This window comes from Poecilia formosa, unplaced genomic scaffold (assembly GCF_000485575.1).
Source record: "Poecilia formosa unplaced genomic scaffold, Poecilia_formosa-5.1.2 Scaffold80, whole genome shotgun sequence".
NCBI lineage: Eukaryota > Metazoa > Chordata > Actinopteri > Cyprinodontiformes > Poeciliidae > Poecilia > Poecilia formosa.
The window spans coordinates 438800-457432 of record NW_006800019.1 but is presented as its reverse complement, the minus strand read 5'-3'; the positions used below and the strand labels follow the sequence as shown (position 1 = coordinate 457432).

General features: G+C 40.9%; 1 protein-coding gene across 1 annotated transcript; it reads right to left on the bottom strand.

Annotated features, from left to right (window-relative positions):
* Nucleotides 1-5356: 5356 nt before the first annotated feature.
* calcoco1a (calcium binding and coiled-coil domain 1a) lies at nucleotides 5357-18349 on the bottom strand. Its single transcript, XM_007556558.2, has 15 exons — nucleotides 18124-18349; nucleotides 16162-16326; nucleotides 14667-14769; nucleotides 13086-13279; nucleotides 12744-12956; nucleotides 12482-12630; nucleotides 12325-12394; nucleotides 12075-12230; nucleotides 11168-11422; nucleotides 10916-11041; nucleotides 10573-10668; nucleotides 9894-9981; nucleotides 9463-9710; nucleotides 9103-9194; nucleotides 5357-7409 (listed from the first exon to the last, which is right to left on the bottom strand). The coding sequence occupies exons 2-15, from the start codon at nucleotides 16291-16293 to the stop codon at nucleotides 7382-7384; spliced, it is 1950 nt and encodes a 649-aa protein (XP_007556620.1). The 5' UTR covers nucleotides 16294-16326; nucleotides 18124-18349; the 3' UTR covers nucleotides 5357-7381.
* Nucleotides 18350-18633: the final 284 nt, after the last annotated feature.

The window sequence follows — 18633 nt, the reverse complement described above, 5'->3', positions numbered from 1 at the left end:
CATAGGGAAACTAGAGCTAATAAATTACAGCCCCCTGCAGAACAAGGACATCAGATAAAGGTCTGCTTCCATGATTTACTCCCTATTCTTGCAGAGAAATGCGGGTTTCCTTTAGCTATGTCTCATTTATGGATGAAAAACTTATAAATGCATTCATTAACATAGGAAATGGAAGGTGTAAATAAGAATTGAATTGTAATACCATGATGAAAGAAATGGAAAAAGAAAGAGTTCAGCTCATGCGCACACACACACACACCATTCACTAGGGCAATTCCTACCTTTAGTTTTCACCTGGATGTTACAGTATTTCACTGAATAATGGGGAACTCCTTGAAGAAGCTCCTGCGGCATCAACGGCACGTAACTCAATGTCTTATTGTGCACATTTGTGTTTTGTGTACAGCTGACAATCCTGCGGCAAATGTTTTGCATAAATTACACTATAATCCCATATATCTCAGTGAATAATTTATCTGTTTTACTTTTTTCATTTATTGCCAATATATGTATCAAGTGGTATGCTATTACTGATGCTAAAGTATGATGTTGCATTAATTAACTTCATCATAAGCTTGAAAATGGTTGTATGATTTGTCTAGCTGTAGATAGACCAATGTGTTAAAATTATAGTAACTTCTAGTGTACTTTACAATGGCTTTTAAGCATCAGAATTAATCTAACTAACTGGGAATTTCAGTGTTTGTGTTCATTATAAATTCTATTTTTTTAGCTTGTTGAGAAAAATTGTGAATCATAAAAAGCCAAATACATTGGTGAGGATTGGTGGACTCTTTGGCTCCTATTTATCCCTATTACTATATCCCTAGTGCTACTCCTCCCACTATGCCTTTGCACTGAATGAAGGGTAGTGTGTCAGACATCCCACAGCGTTAATGAACACTCCATCAGAATGATTCATCATTGTCTCAGTTTTGGACTACTTTTAAAAGTTTTTTGCTTTGTTTATTTTCCACTTGGATGACACTTCTGAACGGAGCAAACCAAACAATTTACAGGGTATAAACATATGTTTTTAATCCATCAAAAATATATATAACTCAACCTATATTTTAAACTACAAATACCATACTGCATCTTCCAGTCTTTACACTTTGTTGAGAAAAAAAAAAAACGATCAGACAAGATATGCTAGTGCAAGCCAAGCTACACAACATAAGGGTTGTAGTGATGTCAAACTATTTTAAATAAACAAGTTGCTTGTCTTTGCTGCCTTTGTGCTGATTAAGGTTTAATCCCCTTACCCTACATTTCCAAAAGCCAGGCCTCCAAATTTCTTTATGACTTGCAGACGGGGGAGAAGTGAAATTACTTTGTAGCTGCTAAAAAGTTTTGATTTTTCTCATGGGCATATTTGTAAATGCCTTGGTAAGAAAACTTAGATTATAAATAGGAAAATTACTGTAATGTATTGCCTTCATGGAGAAAGAATAAACTATCATTTTTAATTATTTCAAGCAAGTTTCATAATGAGCATTGTTATATTAGCGTGCTCCCTTGGAACAAACAGTTTTTGTTAGAATATCAAAGTCCTTAACACATTTTAAGTGTACATTTGAAAGATTATTTTTTGTTTCCTTAACAAGTTTGAAAAATAAGACACGGTGGCATCTGCTGCAGTGATCTGCTTACGCGACACAGGGGGGGAAATTTAGTCCAATATCTGTATTTGTACAAAGAACCAGTAATAGCTGATGAATTATCAGCTTATTGAATGAATGTCTATTCCTCAGTGGAGGATTTTAACACCGGCCTGAATTAAGCACCCCAGGGTGCTAGGAAGGATAGGGGTAGTGATAATCCTATTAAATAGGATTCAGCCCAAGTGTCCCCTAAAGTCTGTGGTCCTTAGCCTTTCTCTCCGGACGATGGAAACAATTGGGTAATGAGATTCAAACTATGTGGAATATAAAAATACACGAATGTATCTTCAGATGAAAAGTTTTTCTAAAAGTTTTTGTTCTTTAGACAGACTAACTTATGACGAATTGATGTAGTACTTTGATTCAACCACAAACACATTGACGTGTGCTATTTGAGCTGGTGGAAAAATATTCAAAACATAAAATAGTAAGAGGGAAAAAGAAAAAAGATATATGAGCGAACGTTAGGACATTGCATTTAATCAGAACAAACAGAACAGCGCAAATGAACTTTTAATCAAGTGAAGAACAAAAGAAAAACAATCCCCGAGACGCCCCTTTAGGATTTTTATTTATTTATTTTTTTACATCGTCCTCATAAACATCAACCAAAAATAATGCCCTTCATGATCGTATCACGATCACTGACACTGATCCCTTATCTTCATCGAGCAGGAATCCTCTCGATAAAAGGGCAGTCGATTGTAAACATTCCCCGTTTCTTTCAGGCTGCAAGGGAGGGATACTAATTTCTCAGGCTGATTTTATTAATAGAGAGCCACAGAGAATCTGAGGAGGGCGATAAACAGAGATGAGATTCTATCAATTATACGATTTCTTTAATTAACCATCATTAAAGGCAGATCAATAACGCCAAGACCGGAATTAAAATAAGGCCCATACATTATACACTATTTTACAAGCAACAATCAAATTGCCTCATATACCGTGGAAGCCCCAGTCAAAGGTGTTGCCATGGTAACCAGCAGAGCAGAGGCGGGTTGGGTGAATTTAAAGGAGCCAGGATAGATCTCTATATATCCCAGACACGTCGGCGACGCTTAATTCAGCGACAGATGTGAAATCAGGACTGGAAACCTAACGGAAAAAAAATAAATAAATCAAAATGTATAAAAAAGTAATAAAAGCCCTTTTCTGAAATATTTCTCCCGACACTGCCAATAAATTATTCAGAAATATAGTGAGGAATCTATAAATGTAGGTCACGAGTGCAACCCGCCAAAGAAATTAATTAGAATATTTAAAAGCAGGAAGGAAGAGATGGAGCTCTGAAGACGAGCTGCAGCGGCGGTTCAGTCGGTCAACACACATAATGGACCCGGAGAGGCTCCAGCTCCTCGGAGAGTGATCAAGGGGATAAAGCTCAGCAAACCTGAGTGCTCTAGTTAGGAAGGTATAGTTTGATGTAGGACGTGCTAAAGGCAGAAATTGGAGGTTATGTGATATAGGTTTGATTTTTATTTTGTTTTTTGTTTTTGTCTTTTCAGGGCTGTAAAAGAATTTATTTATTTATTTATTTATTTTTTACAACTTTCCCTTTCTCATCTGAGTTTAGTCTAGGAGCTCACAATAATTCTTTCAATTTCTACAACTGAAATAACTGTAAAAAACAAACAAACAAACAAACAAAAACAAACGTAAGAGCGGCCAGCTGTTGTAACCGAGAGTTGGCTTGAAAAGACAAAAGCCTCTCAAACAATTGACCAGGAGTACTTTCAATATTGAAGAAAAGTATGTGGAAATAATAATCAACCAAGACAGAAACATGTCTCAACAGATGAACTCTGAGTTGAGGAGCAGAACATGTGTGGACAGTGAGAACAGTTGCTTCCTCAATGACTCAAGACCAGGAAGACACAAGAAACTGTAACGACAGGGCAGTAAGGTATTTGCAGCAGTAAATCAGCTGATGCCCCCCCACATCCTTTCAGAAAAGTGTCATAGTTAGACACCAAAATGCCAGAACAGATTTAACTTCCACAAAGACACGGGAAGAATGTCATTAATGACTTTTAATGCTGTGATTAGCAGTCAACTGAAATTTATTGGACAGATCATTACAATGTAAATGCTGTCGCAGTTGACGAGCAACTATTTTTAACCTTTAAGGGCATCTGGTATGAGAGTAGTTTCAATTAGTTCGGGTTGATCATATACGGGTTATAATTAATTTCCGTGATGCCACCCATTCTCTTAAAAGCCCATAAGCAGGTAGTTTTATTCAAACATGGGTCTTGGTCCTTGTAAGTCTGACATAATCAGGTTGCAGCAGCAGTCAAACACTTTCACCTTCATTTTGCTTTAAATATATCTGTAAACCTGTCCTGTGTGAATTTAATTTACCTTGGCCTATACAGTCCTGCAGCGGCTCTAAGCATTTACGCAGTTTGTATGCCTCTCTGTATTTTTCCTGTATGCACAATGCTTTATGTTAGGGACAGGGCTGACTTGTGAAATTGCACATATTTTACCATTTGACTCCTCCTTGGGTCAAAACTGACAAAATGAGACGAGCTCCATGTTTGTCACTAATGCAGAGAATCCGCAGGGAGCTGGAAATCAGTCGAGAGAAGAAAGAAGAGGTAAGGAGAAGGTGAGAGACATTTTCAAGTGGAAAAGCCATAAATTTAACACCTCCTCCCTCCCCTTATGAGCAGAAAGGTAGACTTACATCAGGAGAAGGTGATGGGGAAAAAAAAAAGGGAAACTTAGGTGAGAGCGGAGGGTGTGCCAAGAGAGAGGCAGGGGAAACAAACAAGGGAAGGGAGGGGAAAAGGTGAAGAGCAGGAGGTGGTGGTGGGGGGGGGAGGAATTTGGGGAAGGGTACCGAGCACTGGACACGGAGGTGTCGAGGGTCATAAAAACTAGGAGATGTGTTCTAGCCTCTGGGTCTTCATATCTTTTACATTTCTAATTAAAAGAGATAAAGAGTGAGGGAGTCATCAATCCCACAGTGATTTCCCAGTTAAGGCTTTAGAGGGGGCTGTAAACTAGGCAGCCCGGCATCATTGATTTTATAATTAGCTATCGTCACCCCAGACTTAAGATGGAGGCTGCGTAGGAGGGATGGGGGGGACTAGGAGGAGACCTTAAAAACAGAGAGCAGGAAGCTGGCAGGGAAGCGGCAAGGCACGGTGAGGAAGATGATGACGAGGCCAGCCCCGAGGGGAGCCAAGGATGAAAGGAGAGGAAATTCAGAATGAGAAATGTATACGAAACAGGCAATTAACCAAAAGGGAATAGGGCTATATAACTGTGTGCAAAGAAATTGGATAGTTAATTATCAGTGAAATGTCATGTGAGGATCAAAATATCAGGATAATCTTTGTCCAGGAGGAGGGGAGGGGGGAAAAAAAAGTCATACACGCCCTAGTTATTAACAAATTTTATTATAATGAGCACAAACCTGACAGAAAAAAAAAAACGACTGGCAAAACAGAAATACACAATGGTGTACATGTAGGATAACCTTCACACACAACACTTCAAAAGGAAATATAAAAAAAAAAATAGCCACTGGAGCTAATCTCCGGTTTGCTGCAAAGCGCTCTCCGTGGTTGCAAACAGACGTAAAACTTCATCAAGACACGACCCTCCAAGCACATACAAGGAAAACAGATTTTGCTTTGATCTGAGATAAACAGCAAACTGTAAATGTTTTTTTTTTGCTTAAACTTCTTTGTACGCCTAACTGGATAATGCTGCTCAACGCCATGGTGACAAAAGATGGTATTAACAGACTATTTCTTCTCTGACAGTAATAGTCCTGTGCGCATTAAAGTTTTTAGTATTATTTAACAAATACAGCGCACTTCCAAAAGTATTTATAACTCGCTGAACTTTTCTACTGTCCTGTTACAATTACTAACTTTAATGTATTTTGTTGCATTTTTATTTGGTAGGGCAGAACAAGCTAGATTCACCTCCATTCCCTCTGATACTCCCAACTTGTATCGAGTGCAACCGACTGCATTTCAATGTCACATAGATGCCACATGAATACATATTTAGCAAACCTCTGAGATCTTTACAGGACAGCTGTGTTTATACTGAGGGTGACTTCTGTAAGCAACTGGTTGCTCTTTAAGTTTATTTAGGGGTGTAAGAATAAATAATTCCCCACCCTCTCCCCACCCCGCAATCGTTAAAATCTCCATTTTGTGGCGAGTTTGTAAAACCATATATGGCTATGAATATTTTTGCAAAACACTGTGACTTAAGCATAATCAGCAGGTATCATTCCCTTTGATTAGCACCGATGTTTAGCGACGGTTAAACCCTCAACCCTCAAATTTTCTGCCTTTGAAAACAGACAGTACAAACACCGAAATGTAGTCAAAATATGCTCACAACACACAATTTTAGATTCTGTATAATCATGAAAAACACACGCCAAGCGTACGGAGTCTCAACGTAGCAACATCTCACCTAAAAACTCCTCCAGCGTAAAAAGAGGGTGCAAATACAGCAGATAAAAATCAAGCATCAAGTTAGCAAATTTTCTTAGGCAAGCTCGGAAAGTTTGTGTTATGCTACACTGAATGAACTTGGTGGCTTCAAAGTAAAGCTGAATATGGTTTACTCGCAGCGTAACTCAAGTTAATTTTAAAACAGGAAACCATGAAAAATGCATACAATATTGATTAAAAAGGGAGGCAGCAGTTTTCTTTATTAGGCAGTATAAGAGAAGGAGGAAACATCTAATGCTGACAGTAAGTTTAGTATTTTAGGCACAATTTTGGAAGTGGATGACTGTATATTAAGCTATAAGAACAAGATCGCAAAATAACAACCGAGCATCTTTTATGATTACAAAAGCAAAATTGTAGTTTGTTAATCAATAAAAAAAAAAAAAAAGATTTAAGCTGATCTAAAAAGCATGTGAGTTTTACAATGACATATAGAGAACTGCTTGGTGCATCTATCCTCAGTGGCCGTTAATAAGCTTACTTATTCTAAACACTGTCCATATAAGAAAGCTTAAATCACCCCAACTGTATCTGCATGAATCATCTGTGATTTTGTGCTATAAAAAGTGCATATCAAATTTTAGGTCTGAATAAAGGGAGGAGAAATATGACGTTATAAGCCTACATTATTGCCATATATTTTTTCTTTTTTTTTCCCCCCCCCTTATCAACGGCGCTGTGGAGTATCTTTATGCTGCCATGAAAAGTGTCCAAACCAAAGGCGGAGGATTTAACGCTGGAACGGAGCTTTGCCACGGTTTCCCGCAGAGCCGAGTCTACACAAAACATCATAATTACAGAGCCCGTCGTGACTCCTAATCACAATCGCCATAAAAGCGACATTACATCCGTCGTAAAGCTCTCGACGCCGCAATGATTCAAAGGAAATCATTCTGCTACCCGCCTGCGAACTCTCAAATGCCAGGCCCCAAAAATTCCTGCAGCTTCACGCTGAGCAACGGTCTTCTGTGAGTCATAAACACGGCGTTGACCTGCCACTGTTGGCACGGCTGAGGCAATAACACAACAGACTACAGGATGGGGTGGTGGTGGGGGGGGGTAAGACGGGGACACAAGGTTGGTGGCAGATACAGAGTAATTGCATATAACATTGTGTCCTGCGTTTATAATGTGCTGTTTATGTGCTTGTTAGTCGACGCAGCTGGAAAACAAAGTCCCTTCCTGCTTTGTGAATGCTCGCTGTTGTCTTGGCTGGATATCCGCCTGTCACCATAGCGAGGTGTCTGCCAGATCGCTGCAGGAAGACACAAGGCAAGAGTGTGAATAAGTGTGTGTTTGTGTTAGAAACGGGGTAGGGGGGCGTAGGGGACGGGGGGAAAGAAAAAAAAGACACACATTGCAGTCGAAAGCGGAGGCCAGAGCGCAGGAGCGGCTGAGTGGGAGAACGAGAGCCTTAACGATGCTGAAAATTGGCCCGTGACTGAGGTACACCCCTCAGGTAAATCATTGCTACAGCTTCCCGTCACATTCTCTGTCCCCTCGTCCTCCCATCCTGCCTCCCCTCCAGCGCCTCACCTCTGTCTCAGACAGTTTCCCCCGCTTCACCCCGACTAAACTTCATTTATGACCACATATTCAAAGCTTCCATCTCTGGGCCACAGCTCCCCCGTCGCCATAAATAACCCCTTGCATATGCATGTGTGCATTCGCAAGCTCTGAAATCCACATGCAACCGGTCCTCTGCGAGGAGAAGAGACGCGCGGCGACGGACAGCGTTTAGCCGCGTGCCGTGCGTTTAATCAGCACAATTAACGTACGCATTGATCTGGATACATTTTATGCTTTCACCCTCTGCTTCTCGGGTCAAAATATGATATTTCTTATTAAGGTTTGCGTATAAAGCAGGCTGATTTACAGAGCTGTCCCGTTGGCTCAAACCACATAAAGATGCTACTGGAGTTTATTAAAAGCAGTGTGCATGACAGAAGGGTATCCTCATGTTTCCTTGCGCCTTACTTAATCACTTCTTTAAATTACAATTTTCAACATAAAATTGTCAACTCTCTCAACTTGTTGAAGGATTTCTTGATGGATTACAAGGATCAGTCTTAAGAGTAGGACTGCCTGTCTAATTGCGTGGTGATCAAACCTGTTATGGTGGCTTCCCAAATACAGACTACGAGAAGATTAAGTCCTCCAACTAGTGAAGTGGGACCTCAATTTACAGGGCACGATGGTTCAGACCGTCCCATGGGTGCTTGACTGGCACAGGCTGAACTCCTCTACAGTTTCCTTCTGCCAAATTAATTTTTCCAGGGGTTCAGATTGAGTTTGACGAAATTTCGTCACAAAGTTTTGGTTACTAGTTTACGTAGTTATACTTTTACGTATGCTTAAGCCCCAAATTATTCATACTCCTGGCATATTTAGATATACAGTTATTTTCATTCAACTTAAACGTTTGTTTCTGAATCAAAAATGACACAGGTAGACCTAAAAAATAATAAAACAATGTAAAAGGAGTATATATATTATTTACCCTTTTTTAGTTATGTTTTATTACAATATGGAATGTTAAAAAATATTTTTACCCTTTTAAATAATCAGTGGCAAAGTCTTTATCGACATTACAGCAATCAAACCCTTTCCATAATTGCTGACCAGCATTTGGCATGCTTTGAGAGTGGCATTATGATTATTTTGGCAATGAGCGAGTCTTTGGGGCTGGAAGGCCTTGTGCTGTCCACCCTAATCACAATAAAGTTGGTAATGTGATTTGGCCACTCCAAATGGTTAATATGACTTACAATCAGCAGAAACACGTGGGTAAGCTTAACATATTAATTTAAAACAAAATCTGATGAACGTATAAAAAAATTTATGAATATATATATATATATATATATACACACACACACATTATAGTATATATAATGTAGTAAATATACTACATTATGTTCTGTGTGTAGGTTATGAGCATTTGCTACCTTAGAAATGCGTCCTTGTACTCGGGCAACAGAAGTGCCGTTTCCTCTTCAGAGTTTTTGCTTCCCTGCAGGACTGGATCAGATTCCTCCTCCTAAATGCCAGCGTAAAGCACACACACAAACACACACACACAGAACAGGAGTCAGGCAGTTAACTCATATCTCTCCAGCACCTATTACAGTCGAATAACTTGCCAACTAGCAGCCTAATTGCTTCCATGAGATAATGTCTATATCAAACGACCCACTGCCCACGTTTAACTGGTGTGCATGGCTATTAGTTGGAAGCCATAGCTCATTTTCACTATCACATATAATTACACCGCGGTGACAGCGAGCGGCTCTGATAGCGCGTCTCACCGAATCAGAGCTGTGAGGCAAAGTGTCGGCGTTGGCCTGGTGTGGCAGGGAGAGCGGGGCGGGCTGGTTGATGACCACAGCGCTCCTGTCGGCGTCCCGCGGGGCGACGGCGGGGATCGAGAGCAGCAGGGAGTCAGGCTGGCCCTGCTCGCAGAGGCTATAGTGGCCCAGAGATCTCGGCGGGTGGAGGATCTGCAAAGCCTCCGGGCTCTCGTCCTCGGAGTCGGATAGCGCAGTCTCGGGACGCCCTGCCAGAAAGATTAGTTGGTGAAGAGAAGGAGGTCACGTTTCCGCTCACAGGACCGCTCTCATCACACGCAACAGAAGCCACGTCGAGTGATATTTAGTGCTCCTCCTCTCTGATAGCAGATGACACTTTTATTGTTCACATCTGCAGGGCATACAGTAGATTGATGTGCAGCTCAATTTACCTGTAGAGGCAATTGGAGCCGCGTCCCACCTGGCAGTGGTCACTGTTCCCATCTTCTGCTCCAGCTGACAGATGTACTCCATCAACTCCTGTGGCAGAAATTACATGGATCACATCACAAGCTCAAGCAGGGGCTCCATCAGCATTACCCTTATATCCGGGATGATATCGGGCATCGTCAAACCGAAGTCACGTGAAAATGTTGCGCAAGAGACACACACACAAAAAAACAAAACAAACAAAAAAAAAAAATCATTTAATACAAATAGAACTCCCCTGATGCACCAAATATGAAAATCTTTGTTTTTATCCACTTTGATTTGAGCGACACATACAGCTGCGATTGTTAAACGAGTCTGCAGCTGGCAACCGCAAAGCTGGTTGGCCAACAAAAACTGTAGACACATTAACAGCCGCAGCACTGACTGACCTGAAAACCAGCATTTTATATTGCACTATAAACAATTTATATAGCACAATAACAGGAAGACAACAACACAGAAGATCCCCAACACCTGGGATATGCACCACCCCGACATTCTTGTTGCGTCAGTATGAATTTGTTATAAAAACCCAAGTTATACGACACAGGAAGCATGCTAAATGTTTTAATCGTGGTTATTATAGGAACAGTGATATTCAAACACATGTCAATTAGAAGAAACTCCTCTGCTCCTGACCTGCTTCTCTGCTCGCAGCTGCTCTTTCTCTTTCTGTGCAACCCTCTGGCTGGCTTTCAGCTCCTGCAGCTCCCTTCGTGTTTCACTCAGCTGAACCTGCGGGCCGGTCACCGTAAAAACAAAAGCAGTATTGAATATGTCAGAATCATTTATTTCATAAAGCAACAAATGGGGTGTGAACAAGTTAACTGGCTATGCAGTTCACGTGACAATTTTTCTTTACCCCTTTGACACACCTCCTGTACGTGTCATGACTGAAAGGACTTTTTATCACAAGGTGCTTGCTACATTGAAAGAAAAATACTGCAATGATGTACAGTCTCTCTCTCGCTCGCTCGCTCACCCGGTTGCAATCTTTTTCTCTACCAAGCTCGACCTCCAGCTTCACCCTCTCCATCTTTTCCTCCCGCAGCCTCTCTTGCATCTTCTGCAGCTCTGCGTTGAGTCTCTCCAAGTGTTCCTGGTCCAACTGTGGAAATGACACACACAACGTATGAAATGCTTTCCCAAATTAGAGTCCTTTAATAACGTGCAAAATCTTTGCACGTTATTATTATTATTGAGATTTACTCAATAATCGGAGTAAATCTATTACCTCCGCAGCGTTCTGCAGACTCTGCCTGTCTTGAGCCCAGTTGGCTCTTCCTTCTCTCAGGGCCATGCTGGCATCTGCAAGCTGAATGGTGAGTTGGGCAGCCTGCACTCGAGCCTGGTGCAGTTCGGCCTGCACATGATCCTTTTGGGCTGCCAGCGAGCTTAGATCGCTCTTCAGGCCCTCGACGGTGCGCTCGCTCATGTGGAATCGCTCGCGTAGGCTCCGCATCTCCTTCAGCGACGCTTCACTTTCAGTCTGTTGACAAAGCAAGCCGAAAAGGACACGTCTGGTTACCGTCGTGGCAAAACAGAAAGTAATTTGAGATGCTGGTACTGGTTTTATTAAAAAAAAAAAAAAAAAAGGCAGGTTGTTTTCGTTTCAGGCATTAACAGTAGTGGTGTTAAAAATCTGAATGCAAAGACACAATTTTCCAACTAAACCAGAATAAAGAGACACATTTTCTCTTTCAGTTTGTGTAGGGTTTTTCAGATGGAAATTATATTTCTACATTCTTTATCAAACTCTTTCTTTATCCATCATTAAAATAAATGTTAACGTTCACCATCAGGTTATGGCAGAGATTTCTACATACACAAATATGAAAGCAGAACAGATTGTTAGGAAGCGGATGGATGAACAGACAGATAAATGAGCAGGTGAAAAGACAAATGGAAAGACTGACAGATGGACAAATAGATGGACAAATGGGCTGATAAACAGAAAAATGACAAATTGATTAAAAATGGATGAATGGATTGAACTTATAAGCAATAAGATGAATAAAGTCTTGAAATAATCTGTTTGGTACTTAGACTGGGAAAAGACTCAAATCAAATTCCTAATTTTTCCTGACAGCGAAGGAACTTTTGCAAATGTGCAAACATGTTTATTCCTTTAAGTATCTGACCTCCTTCCTGTGGGCAGTGGTGAGTTTCTGTGTGAGGGTGGTGATGGTGTTCTGGAGCTGCAGGACACTGGTGTCTCTCTGGGCCAGGGAGTTCCTGAGAACCTGGAACTCTTTAGACAAACTCCTGAGCTCAGCTTCAGTCTGATCCAGCTTGTTCTAACAAAACAGGCCAAATGAAAGACATCAAAGTAAAGACCCAACAGAGATGCCAGTTTACTCTTACCACTGAATTGGTTTAAGAGGAAAATACCTGCAGGCCTTTTTTTTCAGTCTCCTCCTCTTTTCTCAAGGCAATTGCCCTCTTGGCTCTGTCTTTCATTCTGTAAACACAGATTTTTGGCTATGGGTGCTCAAAACTATTTATGATACCCCTCCAAAAAAAAAAATAAATAAAAAAAAAGTCAAACCTCTCCAATTCTGTCTCTCTTTCCACGGCTCTTTGTGTCAGTGTTTTGATGTCTTCTTCAAGCTCTCTGATCAGCTGCTCTTTTGCTGCCTTGACCTCCATTAAAGCAACTTTCTCCTGGGCTAAGCAATCTCCTAAAGCCTTTTCATCCTGAAATACCAGAATTCAAGTCAGGCTTTGGAGATCTCTAAGCATCTGGTGAGGAAAATGAACTGAACATCATCTGAAACGTAAATGTAGGACCATCAAGGTCAATGCACCACCTGCTGCTTCATCTCCATCTCCTCGATCTTCTGATCACTCTGCGCCAGCTCCTCCTTCAGCCTGCTGACCTCACGCTCCAACCCTCTGCGATGTCTGTCCCATTGCTGCTTCTCCCTCTTGTAGTCCTCCCCGTCTCTCTCCCTTTGCTTTTTGGCCGCCTCCTGCTCACGCAGCAGCTCAGCGCGCTCCTGCAGACACTCTTGTAGCCGACTCTGAGAGGAGACAGGGAGAATACCCGGGCTATGTCTACGGATGTCCTTTAGCCACGCTCATTAATTATGCAGCTCTAAAAAGCGTACGCTAACCAGGAGCCTCGTCAGGAGACTAACCAGGAGACTCACCTGCAGCAGTTCGGCCCTGGGTATTACCAGCAGCATGTCTGTTCCTCCGTGCGATTCGTCCTCCAGGGTCACCAGGTCTTCCAGAGGCTTCGGTGCACAGAAAGTGAATGTTGAGCTGCGGGAGCACACTTCCCCTTTAGCATCAACATATATGAACTCATACTCCAGGGAGCTGGGCTTGGGCAAGTAGGAGGCTGAAAGTGATGAAACAAAGTCTTCTTTAACATCTTAGCAACTATCAGAGAAAGACTGGAGAACGTCATATACAACGGTGGCTCAAGGGGTAAAAATTCATCCTGTAACCGGTGGGTTGCCGGTTCAAACCCCTGCTCCGTTATTTGCCTGCTGTTGGTTATCAGAGCCCTAACCACCACCAGCTCTACTCCAACAGTGCTTCTCATTATACCTTCAACAACTGCTTTTAGGAGCACTGGACTGAGAAGTAGTTCATATGATAAACTCAGGAGACACACAGTTCCACCAGCTGTATGCTAATTGCTGCTGCTGCTAGTCTGGAGGAGCTAAGTGGGGAAGGCATTGGGAGGTGGAAGTTCGGCTGGAAACTGCAGCTCCAAGGAGGAGCTGAGTGGAAGTAGGCGGGTCTTTGTCAGAGCAAGCTTTTAGGCAGCCCTGAATGACTGTCACAGGAGATTCAAGGATTTCTCAAACATGCATGAAAGAATCAAAGCAGCACTCCAGTTATGTTTTTGAAGGGAATAACATCATAACATGATAAAAAAGATTAAAAAAAAAGAGTCAGATTTAAAGAATATCCTCCAACCGTTTTTGCATGTCTTCCTTATAACATCTGGGGTTATTAAAAAACATATATCCAGAGCTTCAGCCCTGGAGCCCATGGCTAACGATACCCATGCTGAGAACCACTTTAATTTAAAAAATAAAATAAAATAATGCTATAATAATACAATAATTTGTTCAAAATGACAGCTTTTTAAATTATATGCTAAAGAACAGACTTGAATGAATTACCACCTAAGCTATGTGCATTAGCTAAGTCAATCTAGAAGCAATCATCTTTTTAAATCACAGCAGTTGATACAAAGTCTTTCTTTATTGGCTCTGCACATTGAAGTCTGCTCATTGGCTCAGACCCATACCTGCTCCATGCATACTCCTCACAGACAACCGCCCTGACCAGTTTCTTCCGACACACAGCACAAAGTGAACAGTGTATTCTCCAGCGAGCAGCAGCAGCAACAGCAGCAGTCAGCAGAGGAGTCTTTAAGCCATTGTTTTTTGTCGTCCTCATTACTCAACCCCCTGCTTAGCACAGAAATGAATTCACGCCACGACAGAGGCTTTCTGTGTCGGAGACAAAGCAAGGCAGGATATTTGGCTTCTGCACAGGATGTGTGTTTTTGTTTCCCCCTTATTATTCTTCTGGAAAAATTCTCTTTTAAGTCAGAAACAAACATTGCCATCCATAAAACACAAAGATTTGCAACGATGACAGGCATTCTATAGAAATAACAATCTCCTGCTGAAGGTTTTATGTGCTGATATGCTGTCCTAGCAGAGATTCACTGAAACTATGAACAATAAATACACAGGCATGAGTACCCTGGAAGTGCACGCAGCAGTTGACCTCTGTGCCCTCTTGATAATCGGCTGGGGCCAGAGCCCAAACGAAGGTTTCATAGTCCTTCAATGACGACCATCCGACCTGAGGAGGACAACATGCACACGTTGTTATTCCTAAAAGGTAATTATAATGAAATTTATTTCAAAAGGGACAATGTACAACTGAAACACAAATGTCACCATTACATGTGCTGCGCCGGATTGGAGCATAAGCTAATTTGCATCTGTAGTCCGCTGACAGGTCACAAAAATGAATACACAAAACAACAATAAAACAAGACAGAGAACACAACACTAAAAGTTGTTTTCCAATCACAACACACACATACACACACAGTCATGCAGTTAATAAAAATAAATGCAGGCTTTCATCCAGGTCGAGGTTCATCCATTTGTTCACCCAGGCTTACATTTTTTACAATTGAATTGTTTCTTGAAAACTTACTGAAAATATTTATTGGTAATTTCCAGAAAAGGTTGTCTCATGTTGGGGCAACCTTAACCAAGAATATATGTTTGTACAAGAACTTAAATATAAAAATATACTACAGGACCTAGAAAAGCAGAAATTATTTACTCTGCTGTTAAAACAATTAAAATCAAATCAATCTAGCTTTATTTGTAAGGTGCGTCAAACTCTTTAAGCTGTTTTTTGCTCCTTGTTTTTTTCCCCATTTTCATGTAAAGTGTGTCTTACGGTCACTTTAAGAAAAAAAGAAACAGATGTTGTTAGGGTTCAATGATGATTAACAACACAGTTTTTGTGGAGTCAAAAGAGATACAAAGTAGCTTTCTTTGCATTCACATTAGTGATTTTATGCAACCCTGCAAAACAAAGTGATTCAAAAGATTAAAAACCACTAAAACAGACTGTGTATATAACTTTAGTTATTCTTTTCTGTTTTTAGTAGAGCTGATAAGATTCTAGCTTGAAAAGATGCTTAGTGCATAAAATACTATGCCATTTTTCATACTACTGCTTACAAAGTAATACATGGAGGGTATAATGTGCTTATACTATCTAGTTAATTAAAGGACTATCCTTCATTTGAGTAGTACGATCGAAGTTTTTAAACCATAGCTTTTAAACCTTGATAAATATTTTTTGCTGGTAGCTGGCTCATCACAATTCAGAATAATATATATGAAAACTGATTTGTCATCTCAAGTACAACGGCCTATGTACTGAGCTTCAATGAGAATGGGAAAACCTGTGGGGTCTCAATAAATCAAAAACCAACACAGGGATTAAACATTAAAAACGCTTGAAGCCGAGGGACTCAAATGTGATCCTGTGAAAATACTATGGTTTTTTAAACCACTTTTTTTTTCTATTAGGATATCCAATTTTCTCTGTTTGATCACCTAAAAAAGTTTCAGACCTTAGAAATAGGTGACACAAAATAATACACTTTCCCAGACTTTCTTAACCGGTTTCTGTTTTTTTTTATGACAATTGTCAGGACAGCGATACCTTAAAGAGCCCAATCCAGTCACTGCTGACCCAGCTGTGCTGCGAGCTCAGTGTGTAGTGGCAGTCGACTCTGCTCTGGGGGAAGTAGGCGCAGCCCACGTTTCGAAACTCCACGCGCCAAGCCTTGTCCATGGCAACACAACACAATGACAGGCTACTTTACACCTAAAAGGAATAAATGAGCTGGTGAGCAAACTTGAGCAAGCAGAAGCCTCTGAATATTTATTTGGTGTAAGAAGATAGCCTGACTGAGGCTGCACTTGAGAAAAGGACACCAGAGATAAGCCTCTATGACAGGACGGGCTTTGAGCAACATGACATGTTAGAAGTGTGTTGCCGTGGCTATTTTGGTCGTCGTAAAAAAGAAAATCATTTGTTAGTTATTGTACTTTATTACATGTAAACAGGCAGTTAAAAGTGTCTGGGTCTCGGATTCGACACTACTTAAAATGAATTGAGCAGTCCTGGCTGCATCTTTAACGTACTACAGTCTCTTCTAAGTACAGAAGCAGCTACGGCGCTTTAGAGAAATATTCATGCCCTTGGACTTTTACACACTTCAATCTATTTTAATTGTATTTTTGTGTTACAGATCAATACAAAATAATGAATAATTGTCAAGTGGAACAGAAAAATGTGGGATGATTTTCAAAATCTTTCACAATTAAAAACCCAAAACGTGTCACATGAGCACACTTCATTTTAGAAAATCTACATATAGATGTTATTAGCAAGGTGCTCCACAAATCTGGCCTAAGGTGAAGAGCTGTAGGCAGATAGACATTATTCAAATCTGCACTGAACTTTTTAGCCTACAAGCCAAATAGCATGTGTGGCAAAAAAATAAATAAATAAATATAGATGAATGATGGTGGCAGCATCAGAATGTGGGGATACTTTCCAGGCAGCAGGGACAGGAAAGTTGATCAGAGTTAATGAGAAGATAGGTGGAGCCAAATGTAGGTCAGTCCTGAAGGAAACCCTTTTGGAGCATGCAAAAGGGGTGAGCCTGGGTCAGAGGTCAGAGACAGACCTCACACAATGTGAGCATGGACGGTACACTTAGAATAATTGTAGGGAAAATACTATATAAGGACATTTTAGGAATCATGCATTTTAGTTATTGAAGTTTGAAATGTAATGGCTAGAAAGAAATTGGTTCTTATTCCTTGTACCTTGAGTATCAAAATAAATTTCTATGTTCCAGCAGACCAAAGGAATTTAATCCTGAAGAATGAGCTCCAAATTGATGTTTTGGATAACAGCATGTTGTTATGTTTCCTATTGCAATATGCTTTGCTTTGAAATATTGCAACCCACAAATTACAAATGTAACGTTAGAAAATATGAAAGAATTCAAGAGAGATAAAAAAAAACTTTGCAAGGCACTGTAACAGCTATGCATTGCCATGACAAATGCCAGATGTATTTTCCAGTGGGGCCACAGAAAACAACAAACCGTGCTTGTGCTTGTAACAACAGAAGAACAACAACAAACTCTTAATATGCTGCAAAACTGCAAAGGGCTCATAACCATTTTCGCATCACAAATTGAACTTTGAAGTTCTGAAATGTCTAGTTTTCTATTTTGAAAAGCATACAAAAATATGTGCGTCTATGTATTAACTGTCGATGCCCCCAATAATCACATATTTGAGGTGGAAATTTACAGCCACTTTCCGAGGGTTCATATTTCACAGGCAGCAGGCTTGAGGCCCTGCAAGAAGCAGCGCATGTCGGGGAAACACTGTGCCAGACACCTCGATGCAAGTTTATTAATTTAAAAAAACCATAAAGCGCAGGATAGTCAATTATGAATTAATGTTTTTATTGCTAATTATTGCTTGTTTTGTTTAACGGCTGTAAAGTGTGAACAGAGCGGGGACAATAACAGGCTTTGTTAACTAAAGAAAAAACATCTGCGCACATTTTATCTCGAGTCCTCCATGAAGTGACTCTTACCTTTAAATCCCGACACTCTCTCTGAACGGGCTGAACAACGATGCCGCGTGCGAGTCAGAGGGTCTGTGGTCCTCAGTAAAACCACGGAAACATATTCAGGACAGCTGTGGCTTAAGCTGCTGGGACACAGCTTCTACAGTAACCCGAAACAATTACAAAAAAACAAAAAAAACAACAACAACAAAGCCAAACAGGAGCACGACGGCGTCAAGATTCACCGTGGGATTGTGGGAGCTGTTGTTCGTCAAACAGCTGGAATTATGGAAGATCACGAGAGTCCGGACTACAACCCCCAGGATGCTGTATCACTGACAGAAGACCGCTGAACGTAATATGATGCTGCTCGACATCCAGCGTTGCGTTTCTCATCGGAAAGAGCTACAAACGGTACAGCTGGCAGATGTCAGCTTGATCCGCCAATTGGAAGGTTTGCGATGAAGGACAATGACCAATAGCAACAGCAGCGATGAAAATAATGATTTTCCTCTGCGGTGTTATTAAGGGAGTCTA

Coding starts and splice junctions, on each gene's coding strand:
- calcoco1a (XM_007556558.2), bottom strand. CDS start 16,293: ATGGACAAGGCTTGGCGCGTGGAGTTTCGAAACGTGGGCTGCGCCTAC. Junction 12,957..13,085: donor CCAGGGCCGAACTGCTGCAG/GTGAGTCTCCTG, acceptor GTCTCCTCTCAG/AGTCGGCTACAAGAGTGTCT. Junction 9,195..9,462: donor TGCCTCACAGCTCTGATTCG/GTGAGACGCGCT, acceptor GCTGGCATTTAG/GAGGAGGAATCTGATCCAGT.